Genomic DNA, 13,846 nt, shown 5'->3' on the forward strand with positions numbered 1-13,846 from the left:
AACTTATAAAACTGTATTTCTGAAGCAGTAGAATTGTGGAGTTGGATCCTGGATTGTGAGTTTGAGTGCTTGAAACAGTTCACTTCTGACACACTATATTCAGATGGGGAAATTTTTAATGAATTCACTAAAAATCAATTTTTATCACTGAAACTTGAATAATGAAAAGCAGATTTTAATCCCTACAACAATTGGAATTAATTATAAAATAAAATGCAAAGACAAACCAGAAGAATCAGCATTTAATCTTAAATATAAGGCCATTAAGGACAAGGAGAATAAAAAAAAGAAACCAAACACACCATTCAGTCTCAACACATTTTGTAAGAGGTAAAAAAATACACTAAAATCAAAATTCCATGGGAGCACAATGTCAGGGTACAGGAGAACCCTTTAATTGGGATATATTTAGTTTTATATAAGAATACTTGCATTTCTACATTGGTCTTTTATTTTTATGCTGTTAGGGGCCAGAGAATGGTACCACTTCATCAACTGGCATTTGATAACCAGTAAGCTAAAGAATAATTAATGATCTCAGATTAAACCCCACCAACGAGTAGATTTGTTTCTTCAGGCAAATTTCTTCTCCCTCACCAACTTGTTTCTTTCATTTATGAACTTAGAAAAATAATAACTCTTTGATAGAGTTGTACAGATTGGAATTTATAATATTAAATTAAAAATTTGAAGGGATGCCATGTGCGTTGGCTCACACCTGTAATCCTAGCTATTCACGAGGCTGAGATCTGAGGACTGATTCAAAGCCAGCCTAAGTCCTAAAGACTATGAGACTCTTATCTCCAATTAATCTCTAGAAAACCGGAAGTGGTGCGGTGGCTCAAGGGGTAGGGCAGTAGCCTACCCTAGAGCTCAGGGACAGTGCCCAAGCCCAAAGTTCAAGCCCCATGATCAACAACAACAAAAATTTTTGAAGGGACTGGATTGGGTTAAGACAGAATAGGGGACCAGTGTGATGAAAGAGAGTAAGAAAGAGAGTGAGGAAATGGATGACATTGGTCAAGATGAATAGTCCTTATCCACTGACATGTTGAAATCTAAACCCATTTATACAATTACTTAAAGCTAATTTGAAAAGAATGGTATACGCATTAACTAATAAGTCTTGTGATGACTTTATGGACGGAAAACTATGCTCACTCTACAAATGAGTGAGAAAATTTAGGCACCGATAATTTAACTTGGTATATACCACATATTCTATAAATACTAAATACATTAATTATTAGAATTCTTTATCAATTATCTACAAGCATTTATAATATCAGAGTAGTATATATTGCACTTCATAAGTTCCAAATGGAATATTTTAATAGAGATAACAAAATAAATATATAACATACACAAATCAATTTATAAATATTTGCATTCAAAATTGTGTTTATTCAATGATTACTTGTATCTATTCATGCTCATTAGTAATCATACTATTATTGTTTCTTTTTTATGCTAGGAATGTTATTCATGCTGCCACTTGAGGCACAAAGTCAGACATTTTGCTTTTAGTTTGTTTTTCAGGAAAAGTCTACTTCTTTGGCCTAGTCTGGCCTCTGACCAAATCCTTCTACCTCACCTCCTGAGAATCTGGGTACACAGAGGTTTTCATCACTATCCTGGGCCTGTTTTGGAAGCAGAGTCTCCATAACTTCATCTGCTTCCTTATTAGATTGTAGATATTATCCCTAACAAGTGTAGTCCCGTGCTCGCCTGCACAATTGCTGTTGTTGGCTCCTGATCTGCTGGTGACTCACCCTGTCATCCTAGCTACTCAGGAGCAGAAGATATGAGGAGTATGGTTTTAAGTTAGCTGGGGAAAGAAAATCCATGAGATTTAGCTCCAGTTAAATACTTCCCCATCCCCCCCGAAAACAAAATAAGGAGGAAGTAGAGGTGGGACTCATGTTTTAGAGTGCAAGCTTTAGACACAAAATGTTCAGGGACAATATCCAAGCCCTAAGTTCAAACCTTAGGACTGGCACAAAAAAGTAAACTAGCATAAAAAGAAAATACTGACATAGTCTTTCAAAGGTTATATGATTGTGAACATAGGCATGAAGTAGATGGATCGAGGATAATGTTGGAATCATGCTGAAATATTATGCCATTCTCATTCTCAAGCAAGAAAATTGGAGCCAGGTAGACAGGGTTTCACTGTCCACAATAAAGGAACCTGAAAATGTATGCATATGTACCCAAGCTGATTTCTTTCTCTTTGTGCCAGTACTGGGGCTTGAACACAGAACCTGAAAGCTGCCCCTTAGCTTTTTTCCACTCAACACTAGCACTCTGCCATTTGAGCCACAGCTCCACATCCAACATTTTGTAAGTTACTTATGGATATCAATCTCAGCTTTTTCTGCCAGATCTGCCTTGGATCCTTGTTTCTCACGTCCCATCTTTCTGAGTAGCTAGAGTCACAGATGTAAGCCACTTGGACCTTGCTGCATCGCTGACTTTTTATAAAGGATTTAGTAACTGAAATAGCCTGTGCTTTAATTGTGTATTTGAGTTCAATTAAACATGTAAATGCATTTCCCATGACTAATATCTGGCAACAAAACAAATGTGAGAGAAACAATAAAGGTATTTTGAATATTTTCAATAAAGCTAATGCTAGGGAATTTCATAGGATCTGAAAAAATGTAATTGAGATATAAAAGGAGTGTATCCAGAAAATAGTGTTCTAGTCATGTTCTCCTTTGGGCTCTTGAATAATTCTACTTTCTTTAAAGCCCACCTCATCTCGGGCCTTTTGCCCACCAAACTGTGATGTGAATGTTATGTTCCAAAGATCATAGCCATAATTAGTTTTTCCCCGAGTACAGCAAATTATGAATGTCAGTGTCATTCAAGGGTTGCAAGTGTTTGAATTTCATAGATTAAGTTTAATTACTGATGTGTGCATTCTGATTGCAGATAGGAGAATTTTGCAAAGATTGAAATCCACAGGAGAATTTTTAGATTCCGTTTTATTTAGTCTAAGCAGGGGGCCTTTCATTTTATCCTTTAAACTGTTCTTAGTGTTGTACTGCTAACGAAAGCAGACTAATGCTTGGAGGAAATTGGAACAAAAGCTAAACAAGTCATTCTTGCTAATTTAAACATGCTGGTTCTTGCTGAGGCTCAAGAAACTTCAGCCACGTGTAGCTAGCATGGAATATAAAAAAAAATTGTGAGCTATGGAGGTAGATAACTGGCTTCCGCACTCATTTATGGTATGATCTTGAGACAGTACTTAAAATTTATCCATTCTAGCCTAATTCTAGCTACTCAGGAGGCTGAAAACAGAGAATTAGGATAGTAAACTGAGGGCCATCTATGGAATTGTCAGACTCAGAGTGGATTTTCCTAGTTCACAATGCCTTCAAAATGTTCTGTTTTCTGAAATGAACACGTTCAGCTAATTAATTTGGCATGCATTAAGATGGTAGTCTGAATCACATATATTTCACAGTAAGTCTGAAAAATGGGGCAGAATTCCTCACAAGTTTGTTATTGATTTGGGGGAGAAATTGGGACAGGAACAAGAACTGCATTTTGATTAAAAAAATGACTATTAGGAGGTACTACTGCCATTTGCTGATGAATGGTCCTGTTATCTAAAACTTGGAATATACTGCAGTTATCCCATAAGCTACTTTGGAGTTATCTCAGTATTAGTAGAGAGTAGGGGGTATAAATTGTCACTGACTTGTTTAAGATATTGTAATAAAATTATGTTGGTTTTAGTCCTCATCAATACTACTCCCAAATATGTAGTTACTGAATCTTCCTCATCACCATTGACTGTTATATTCCACAGTTATCTGTTCTGCTACTGAGTGTCTCTCACAAACAGTCCAATAAAATACAGCCTCAATTATACTTTTAAAGTCGTTATTGGTTTAGAATACTTCAGCTCCTCCTTTCTCACAATAGTTATCAGAATTATTGTCTACCCATCCATTTATAAATCTATCATCTATTTACCAATATGTGTCCTGTCCCTGGACAGTTATTTTCTATGCAAACAATCTAGAGTTTTTCAAGCAAATGTTATACTTATACTATAAAGAATATCCTTTTATAGGATGCTAATAATGTTGATAACTCCAAAGTTATTGCTTTGGGCTGTAATCTTGTTAATATTCATATATTTTTGACTATATCTACCAAAAATTGATTCAATTATCCCTGATTAATTTGAAATATCTTAACACGGAAGTTCTGATACTATAAATTAATGTCTCAATTGGCAGCCTATGAGAACATGTGGGATTTCTACTCCAAATATATAGTTTTGAAGTTAGTGTGATGATATTGAAAATGTCAGGCACACTTTACTGAAGTTTTTCTAGAAAATCATATTTATCCTCAAAAAACATAGTCCACCAGATTTAAGATATATAATATATAAATGAAAAGGGGATTGCAAGCAGGACTTTGTAGTCAAGATATTCGCATACAAGTCTGTATTTAAGGGGAAGAACAGGAGAAATGGAAAATCATGTCTATTAAGAAAACATAACTTTGTAGATATGTATAATGTCAAAAGCTATAGAATTCCCCATATTAATTTACAAATATTCTATGATAGATAATTAGATCAGGAGAATGAAGTTCAACAATCAACAAAGACCTTAAAGCAATTTAGAGTCCTTTTGAATCTTTAAAGGAAATCCAATAAGCACTTGAAGAATAAAATCGATAAGGAGTTTAACTGTTTCTTTTTTGGTTTGCCACAGGGTCCAAGTTTTCTCTCTGAGGCCATTTTTCATAAACATGCAACAAAAATTGAAGATACAGATCCTTTTTTCAACTTGCATGCAACAATTGCCAAGGTAAGTGGAAGGATGTGATTTTGATTAGTATCAGAAAAGTTATGGTTTAGTTTTACTTTGTTTGGATTTTGTATATGGAGAATGTAAAATAACGACTCAAGAAGAATCTACATAGTTTGAAATTTGAAATATACTACATTTTACTGTAACATATTATTTTCCTAAGGAATAAAAATGATATATAATTTTTCAGAAAAAAAAGTAACAATAGCCAGGCGCTGTGGCTCACGCCTGTAATACTAGTTATTCAGGATGCTGAGATCTGAGGATTGTGGTTCAAAGCCAGCCCAGGCACTAAAAAGACCATGAGACTCTTATCTCCAATTAATCATCAGAAAACTGGAAGTGGCCCTGTGACTCAAGGGGTAGGACAGTAGCCTTGAGCTGAGGAGCTCAGGGACAATACCCAGGGCCCAGAGTTCAAGTCCCACAACCAAAAGACACACACACACACACACACACACACACACACACACACACACACCCCACACACACAAATTAACAATATTCAAGCTCATGGAAATATTCTGATATATTATATTACACATTTATCTGGGTCTGGAGTTTGGCCTAGTGGTAGAGTGCTTGCCTATAGCATGCACGAAGACCCAGGTTTGACTCCTTGGTACCACATACATAGAAAAAGCTGAAACTGGTGCTGTGTGGCTGAAGTGGTAGAGTTCTAGCCTTAAGGACAGCCCAAGGACAGTTCTCAGTTCAAGGCCCAAGACTGGCAAAACACACACACACACACACACACACACACACACACACACACACTCACATTTATCCACAGTGAACAATAAATATTTCCTTTTAGCCTGAAAGTAAATTTGTGTTATATTTGTATTATCATGCTAAATGGATCTTTGCATTGCTCTCTCCAAATAAGATATTTATTTATTTATAATATTTTTTAGTTGCAATAAAAGAACTCCTGGTAGGCTCTGGTGGTTCATTCCTGTAATCCTAGCTACTCAGGAGGCTGACAGTGGTTCAAAGCTAGCCTACCCAGGAAACTCCATGAGATTCTTATCTCCAATAAACTGATCGAAAAATCTGGAAGTGGTGCCGTGGCTCAAGTGGTAAAGTGTCACCTTGAGAAAAAATAAGCACATAGCCCCAGGACCAGCAAAATAAAATAAAATAAAATAAATAAATACATAAGCTCTTTTGTAGTAAAGAACAAAGTTGAACCTATGATATGATATTTTTATTCTGTGGTGCCACACATATGTTTTTACAGTATTTCCTTTGTCATAAACTTATAATGTAAACAAAATTATGTTTTAAACTGTGAAGTAAATAAATTTAACTTTTCTGACATATGACACATGTGAATTTTTACATATACCAGTTATTGTTGCAATTGTCAAACTTGTCTTTTGGGAGTAGAATTTATAGAGTATCAGCATTTCAGTTTCTTTAAGATAATCTACAGAACTGGCAAAAAAAAGATAATCTAGGGGGCCGAGAGTTTGGGCTAGTGGTTAAAGTGCTTGCCTAGCATGCATGAAGACCCGGGTTCGATTCCTCGGTACCACATACATAGAAAAAAGCCGGAAGTGGTGCTGAGGCTCAAGTGGTAGAGCTCTGGCCTTGAGAAAGTCCAAGGACAGTGCTCAGGCCCTGAGCTCAAGCCCAGGACTGGCAAAAAAAAAAAAAAAAAAAAGATAATCTACATTTACGTATGAATATTTGAAAGGTTTAATTGTCCTCACACTTCAGTAACATTTTAAAAACTTTCTTTATCCTTTAATATACAAGCAAAGAGTCAAGTTCATTGAGAAATTAACAGAGTTCATGATACATGTTTCAGAAACTTTATACATCTCTAACATTTAAGAGCTTTGTGAATTTATACTTACTGTAATCTTACAATAATTTGAATTAGAATTATATGTATTATTCCTTTTACTTTACAGTATATCCTAAACCATTGATTTAGATTTCAGTATACCTGTTCTTTGTTCATTAATACTTACACCGACTAAGATAGAAGTGGACTCTAAATATTTCCTTAGTATTTAGCATACTATCTGTATTTCTAATGCCTATACATTATATATACTTTAAAATATATATCTAAGAAAATGCATGAATGTATATGAAATGTGTAAATATATAAATATATATGATATTACATACGTAGATGAATGCATATATATCTGAACCTATGTAGATTCAGTCAGTATTATGGATACATAACACTGAGCTACAGCTGCATGTGGTAGCTCATGACTGTAATCCTAGCTACTCAGGAGGCTGAGATATGAGGATCAAAGTTAAAAGCCAGCCTGGGCACAAACAAATGAGACTCTTATCTCCAATTAACCTCTAGGAAATGGGAAGTGGGGCTTGGCTCAAGGGTAAGGTGGTAGCCTAGAGCTGAAGAGCTCAGGGACAGCACCCAGGCGTTCAAGCCCTATGACCCAAAAAACAAAACAAAACAAAACTGAGCTACATCTTCACTTCCAGCTATTTTGGAAGGTATTTAAGATGAAAATTTCATGAACTTTCTTGCCTCAGCTGGCTTCAAACCATGATTCTCAGATCCCAGCCTCATGGGAGTTGCTGGTGCCCAGCTTCTATATATCATTCTATTATTATCAGAGTTTAGAGAATTCTATAGTAATAGCATTGTAATATCTTCTTCATTTTTGTCCTGTTTTTCTTTCATGAAAAAAATCAAGGATTTTTTAGGGAAGACAGTTTTAAAGTCATGTTGCCATTAGATATGTGATGACATTATAATGTGTAGAATATGAAATCTCTAAATAAGAAAACTTTATTGTAGAGACATAAACCCACATTGATTCTCAGTACCCATGTTTTTGACTACATGTGGGAAATGATTTCCTGAGAGCCTGCTACGAAGCCAGAAATAGTCAGGGAGCACAGAAAGTAGCCTTGACTCATACCACAGGCCAGTGCTTAGTGGTAAACAGACACAATACATGCAATTATCAAAAGAAGACACAAAACTATTAACATCTGCTGCACCTATGTTTCAAATTTGATATGTTAACAGGTATTATATTAATTCATTAAGCAGATGTTGAGGAATATTTTGTGTGTGAGAAGTTGAAGCCTTAAATGCAAATATAATTTTATGAGACTGTTCAAGAGGCTGAGATCTGAGGATCAATGTTCAAAGCCAGCCCAGGCACAATAATACCTGAAACTCTTATCTCCAATTAACCTCTAGAAAACAGGAAGTAGGGCTTGGCTCAAGGATAGGGTGATAGCCTTGAGTTGAAGAGGTCAGGGTACAAACCCAGGACCCACAATAAAAAAAGAAAAAGAATTCTGTGAGAAATTTGCACTTAACAATATTAACTCATCAATTCTCCTTGAACTTATGTTGGAGAAATGGACGAGGGTTAGAAATTCTGCTTCACAGTTTAGTTGTATGCATAAGAGCAGAATTAAAAAACAATTGTTTTGACTTGATTTTAATATTATTTTTATCACCAACCAAACAAAAGAATCCTGCAAATATAGGTGAGTTGAGAAAGGAAAATGTAGCTCAAGTGCTAAAGCATAAACCATAAAAGGAAAGACAACGGGAACACAAGGCCTGGTTCAACCTCTAACAACTGCATAAATAAATAAATAATATGATTTTTTCCAAGTCTTTCTATTTCCTTATGAATGAGGCGATGGCATTCTTTCTGATGACAGCATAGAATGCCATTGTGTCTAAATACCTCATCTTGTTGTTCCTTTCATCTACTGGGGAGCATCTGGGTAGGTTCTTACCTTTTGTAAATAATGCTACGATGAGCATCGCTGTGCTAGTAGCTTTAGTATGCCCTTGTTTCTGGGCATTTAGGTAAATAACCAGGAGTAGGGTTGCTGGGATATAGGGGATCTCTATGTTTAGTCTTTTTTTTTGCATTTTTTTATTGTACTTAATAAAAGGGTTACATGATATTTGCCAGATAGAAGGTGCATTAATTCACATACATTGATACCCTTTCACATGTCTTGGTACCCATTTCCCTCCCCCCCCCCCCACTATGTTTAGTCTTTTGAGGAATTGCCATACTGTTTTCCAGAATGGCTGAACAAGTTCGCCCGCTCAACAACAGTGTAGTAACATTTCCTCTGGCCACATCCCCACTAGCATCTATTGTTATTAGATTTCTTGATCATGGCCATTCTAACTGAGAGGAGGTGGAATCTCAAAGTTGTTTTGATTTGCATTTCTTTTATGGCCAGATATGTCGAGCATTTCTTCTTGTGTCTGTAGGCCATTCTTATTTCCTCTTCGGAGAAGTCTCTCTTTAAGTCTTTAGTCCACCTTTTAATGGAATGGTTGTTTCTTTGAAGATTTGTTTTGGAATGATTCAATTTTTTAGCTGTAGGCATATTTTAGATATGAGGCCTTTGTCTTTGTATGGCTAGTGAAGATCTGTAGGCTTTCTATTTTACTTGCTAGCTATGTCCTTTGCCATATAGAAGCTCTGCAATTTAATGCAGTCCTATTTGTCCAAACTTTCTTTAATTCGTTGTGTTTCTGGTTCTTTAGTAAGAAAGTTTCAACTTGTGCCAAGGAGCCCTAATGTATATCTTCCTGTAAAGTTTTCATAGTGTCTGCTTTTACTCAAGGTCTTTGATCCATTTGGAATTAATTCTAGTGCAGGTTGACATACAAAGATACAACTTTAGTTTTTTAAATGTACTTACTAATTCTGCCAGCATCATTTGTTGAAGAGGCTGTTTTTCTTCCTTCCTATTTGTTGGCTCCCTTATCTGTGGGTTAATTTCTAGGTCTTCAGTGCTATTCCACTGGTCCTCAGGCCTGTTCTTGTGGCAGTACCAAGCATGGAAAAATCATATTAATAGAGTAAGCGGCCCCAATGGAACATAGTCTCCATGGTTTCCCTCATTTGTAATAATTAGTACTCATCTAGGATTCCCCAAGCAGAGGATCACAATAGCTCAAAAGCTATGTGCATGTAGGATGAGACTAAGTGAAATGAACTCTAGGATGTGGAAATAAAAGGTTTATCTTTGTGATTGCTTTTCTTAATGTACTATGTGATTTCTTTTCTCTTTCCCCCCCCTTCTGGTTAATCTCATGTTGCTAGTCTATCTGACTCTGGTACCTTGTATATTGTTCAACATTCATTTGTTTATTTGAAATAGGAAAGAGAAGAAGAAAGACAAGATACTGGGAGTGGTGGGGGGAGATAAATGGGAGAAAAACATGAGAAGGTGTATCAATATTCAAGAAGTAATGTACCCACTGCCTAATGAATACAACTGTAACCACTCTATATGTTACCCTCAACAATAAAATACTACAAAATGATAATTAAAAAATAAATAAATAAAAGCAAATACTTAGAGTATTGTAGATGAGTATGTATTATGAGTTATGAAGTAGAGTGAGTGGATTTAGATACTGGCTTGTTAGCCAAATTGTCATAATTTTTTATTAGATACTTTTTATTTTTATGCCAAAGTAAATTATTGCATAATATGTGTCCCCACTGGCAGGCAATCAATCTATCATTTCAAATAAAATTATTAGTACACTTTCTCTATAAATCCAATAATTATGCAATTATATATTGTTAGAAATAATATTTGAACTACTTTATAGAACTCAGATATTCTAAATACATTTTTAATGTGAACTTTTACATTTTATTTTATTTAATGTAAAACATGTATTTATATATGTATGCAAAATTGCTTGCAAACAAAATTAATAAATTATGAAAATACACCATATGTATACAAATTAATTATAAACTTTAGAAGTTGTCGGAATATTTTGTTCCACTAAAAATAATAGCAATGTTTCAACCACATATTCAGTATTATTACACTCCTATTTTACTTAGCAGTGAAATTATTTTGAAAATAAAATTTGACTTTGAAATTAAAAATTCACCTAGCATTGCAAACAGTGTCTCAAGGCTTTGTTCTAGCTACCTGATGGGCAAAATAAATGAAAGAATTAGGGTTCCCTATAAGCTTGGAAAAAATGTTCATAAGACTCAGTCTCAACTAATGAGCATGATAGCATATCCTTGTGATCCTAAGTCATATGGAGAATTCATATCCTAGGCTAGTAAAGGTATTAAGAGAAACTATACTGTGAAAATAACATGGAAACACGGGCTAGAAATGTGACTTATTTTGTGGAATGCTTGCCTAGCAGGTATAAGAATAAGGACATGGATTCAGACTATTATCTCTCTCTCTCTCTCTCTCTCTCTCTCTCTCTCTCTCTCGCACGCACACACACACACACACACACACACACACACACACACAGACCCTGAACAAAACTTCATTTAGGTATTACTTCTTACCTACTGATTATGATGAAATAATATGTAAGATTTACTTTTTTTATAGAGTTATAAAGCATGAAAAGTACTGGTATGAAAAATTGATATTTAGGGCCGGGAGTTTTGCCTAGTGGTTAAAGTGCTTGCCTAGCATGCATGAAGACCCGGGTTCGATTCCTCGGTACCACATACATAGAAAAAAGCTGGAAGTGGTGCTGAGGCTCAAGTGGTAGAGCTCTAGCCTTGAGAAAGTCCAAGGACAGTGCTCAGGCCCTGAGCTCAAGCCCAGGACTGGCAAAAAAAAAAAAAGAAAGAAAAATTGATATTTAGTAAACCAACAATTTACTTTTCTTTCCAAGTGTGTATTTGCAATCTTGACCTTTTTTCTAAATCACAAGTGTAATTTTGTATCTAATTATGTTTTAATGTGTACATATTATAAAGATAGAGTGTTTGGTTGAATTTCAACAATATTTTTAAATAACCCACACTCATTTATATTATGTGAGTTGTGAGTCCTTGAAAATAGGTCATCCAAGTTGTCCTGTAGATTTTATTGTTGTTTGTTTGAGAAGTTTGAATTTTTCTTGACATTTGTCTTTTTGATATAAAACCTGGAACCTCAAGAAATAATGAATGAGGCTCAATATTGATATCAAAAGGTGTAATCCATCATGGTTTCCATGACAGCCAGGTGGTGCTGTATAAGGTTGCTAAAGGCGACACGTGCTGAATGGATATGGAGTTATTTTTGTTATCCTGTGTAATTGCCTTAAAATAGCATTTGGTTTTTTAAATTATCTTGGAAGCCAAACTAATTCCTTCAAAGACTAAACATGAATTAAATACCAGTATAAATCCTAGCTGCTTATCCTTTAATAAGTGAATAAAAATCACCATGGATTCATGTTTTGAAATAGGCTTGTTTCTCCTCCTACACCCAGGAATTTTCTTAGTTATGTTACTAAATCTTCAGCACTTAGCTCATAAATTGTTTTTAGTCTTGTTAGCATTCCTAGTTGTGTACTCTAAGCCAAGCATGGAGCAACAACAGTTGAAATATAAAGACAATGAATACACAGGAGTAACCCCAAAGCAATAAACAAGCAAGGAAAATATTTTAATATAGCAAACTGCAAAAGATGAGAGGAATGTAGTCCAAGTATAGACAGAACCAAACAAGAGAAGACCCAGGATAGAATGTTTTTGATAATCTTCAGTAAACATATGGGAGGGAAGAAGGCTTGAAATTTGTCACCAGAGAGGTGACATTTGAGGAATTTAAGTCATCCAATTTTCTCTGAATGTCAATGAGGTATCCCAGAAAGTGCTTTAAAGATCAGGTTGGTGACAGTGTGTGGAAAGCAATGATGGAAAAATAATAAATGACAGCTTTGAGAGACAAGTTTGGCATGGAATAACAGATCCTGCAACATGTGAGGCATCAAGCAAGTTACCTACATTTTATTTCAACTGCTTCTATTTTTAAGCAAAGTTTGTATTATTGTTGGTAATAAACTATATTGAGGACGGGTTTAGAGAAACTGATAGGGTGGATATTTGACTTGAGATGAGGGATACCACCTCACATCTGGGAAGGCACATCAAGTTACTCTAAGGCATGAATTTGGTGCTGAGAATTTTGTGTTTATAGGGTCTAAAAATGCAATCTTATTACACTAACTTCACTTCCTAGATGAATTTAAGTTTAAATGTGATTAAGATTGGAATATCAATTTCTCAGTGATACCACAGACCATACACTTAGTGATCATGTAAGCTAGAGACTGCTCCAAAGGACAGCAGACTGTAATGTAATATCATCATCGGTGATAATTCAGGTGAACACTTGCCCTTTCAATAGAGAAGGAAGAGAAAGAAGACCAGTGAAAAGATGATGGGTATGGATAGATAGACATGGATAGTATTAGTTCATGTAAATCCATATGAAGAGGCTATCATAAAAGGCTCTGCAAGACGATATCCATTGATTAAATATGAACTAATCAATGATGGCAATATTATGTTGGGAAATAAAACAAAACAGAATATTACAGATAGGCTTAGAATGATTTGAAATCAAATGTGAATGAAGAAGGTATGTAGTAACAGAGGAAAGTTAAGGTAATATTTCACTTGGTCTATTTCACTTGGTTCCTCAAATTTTGTATTACTGCATTTGCTTTCTCATATATAAATGTTTCTGTATATGAATGGTATTTCTGGCAGGGCAGAAGGGCTCATGTATACAATACCACAGAAAGCAGCCAATGACCTACTTATGTTTGTGAGTTTCCTTAAGATCTATCAATGTCTTAGTCCTCTTATTTTTTTTCTGACTTATTTAAGAAAAGAAATATTTCCTTTTAATTGATGTCAGATTTAATAGTAGAGCTTTCAAAAACATTGTTCTTTTTTAACATTGTTCTTTAAAAGATCTATGGTTTCCCTTTTTAATATAATTTCAAATTAAGACCATTTATTATAGCTATTTGTGAGAACATTATTACAAAAGAGACTTAGTAGGAACACTAATACTTACTCTTAGTATACATGCCCATTTCGGAGTAAGGCAATATTTCAATGAAGACTAGAAACCAAAAGTAATACATGTTATGCATTTTCTATTTGACAATACTTGCCTTCAATTCATAGATATAAATGGAATTCATTTCTACAGAGTTGTGAATCAAT

General features: G+C 34.9%; 1 protein-coding gene across 1 annotated transcript in view; it reads left to right on the forward strand.

The window, feature by feature from the left end:
- Positions 1 to 13,846, forward strand: part of Naaladl2 (N-acetylated alpha-linked acidic dipeptidase like 2) — an 855,862-nt gene that overhangs the window by 698,004 nt on the left and 144,012 nt on the right. The window contains exon 11 of the mRNA XM_090342362.1: positions 4,746 to 4,841. Coding sequence (XP_090198488.1) covers positions 4,746 to 4,841 — 96 coding nt within the window. The remainder of the gene's footprint in view (positions 1 to 4,745; positions 4,842 to 13,846) is intronic.

Source organism: Megascapheus bottae, chromosome 1, assembly GCF_031878675.1.
Source record: "Megascapheus bottae isolate mThoBot1 chromosome 1, mThoBot2.hap1, whole genome shotgun sequence".
NCBI lineage: Eukaryota > Metazoa > Chordata > Mammalia > Rodentia > Geomyidae > Megascapheus > Megascapheus bottae.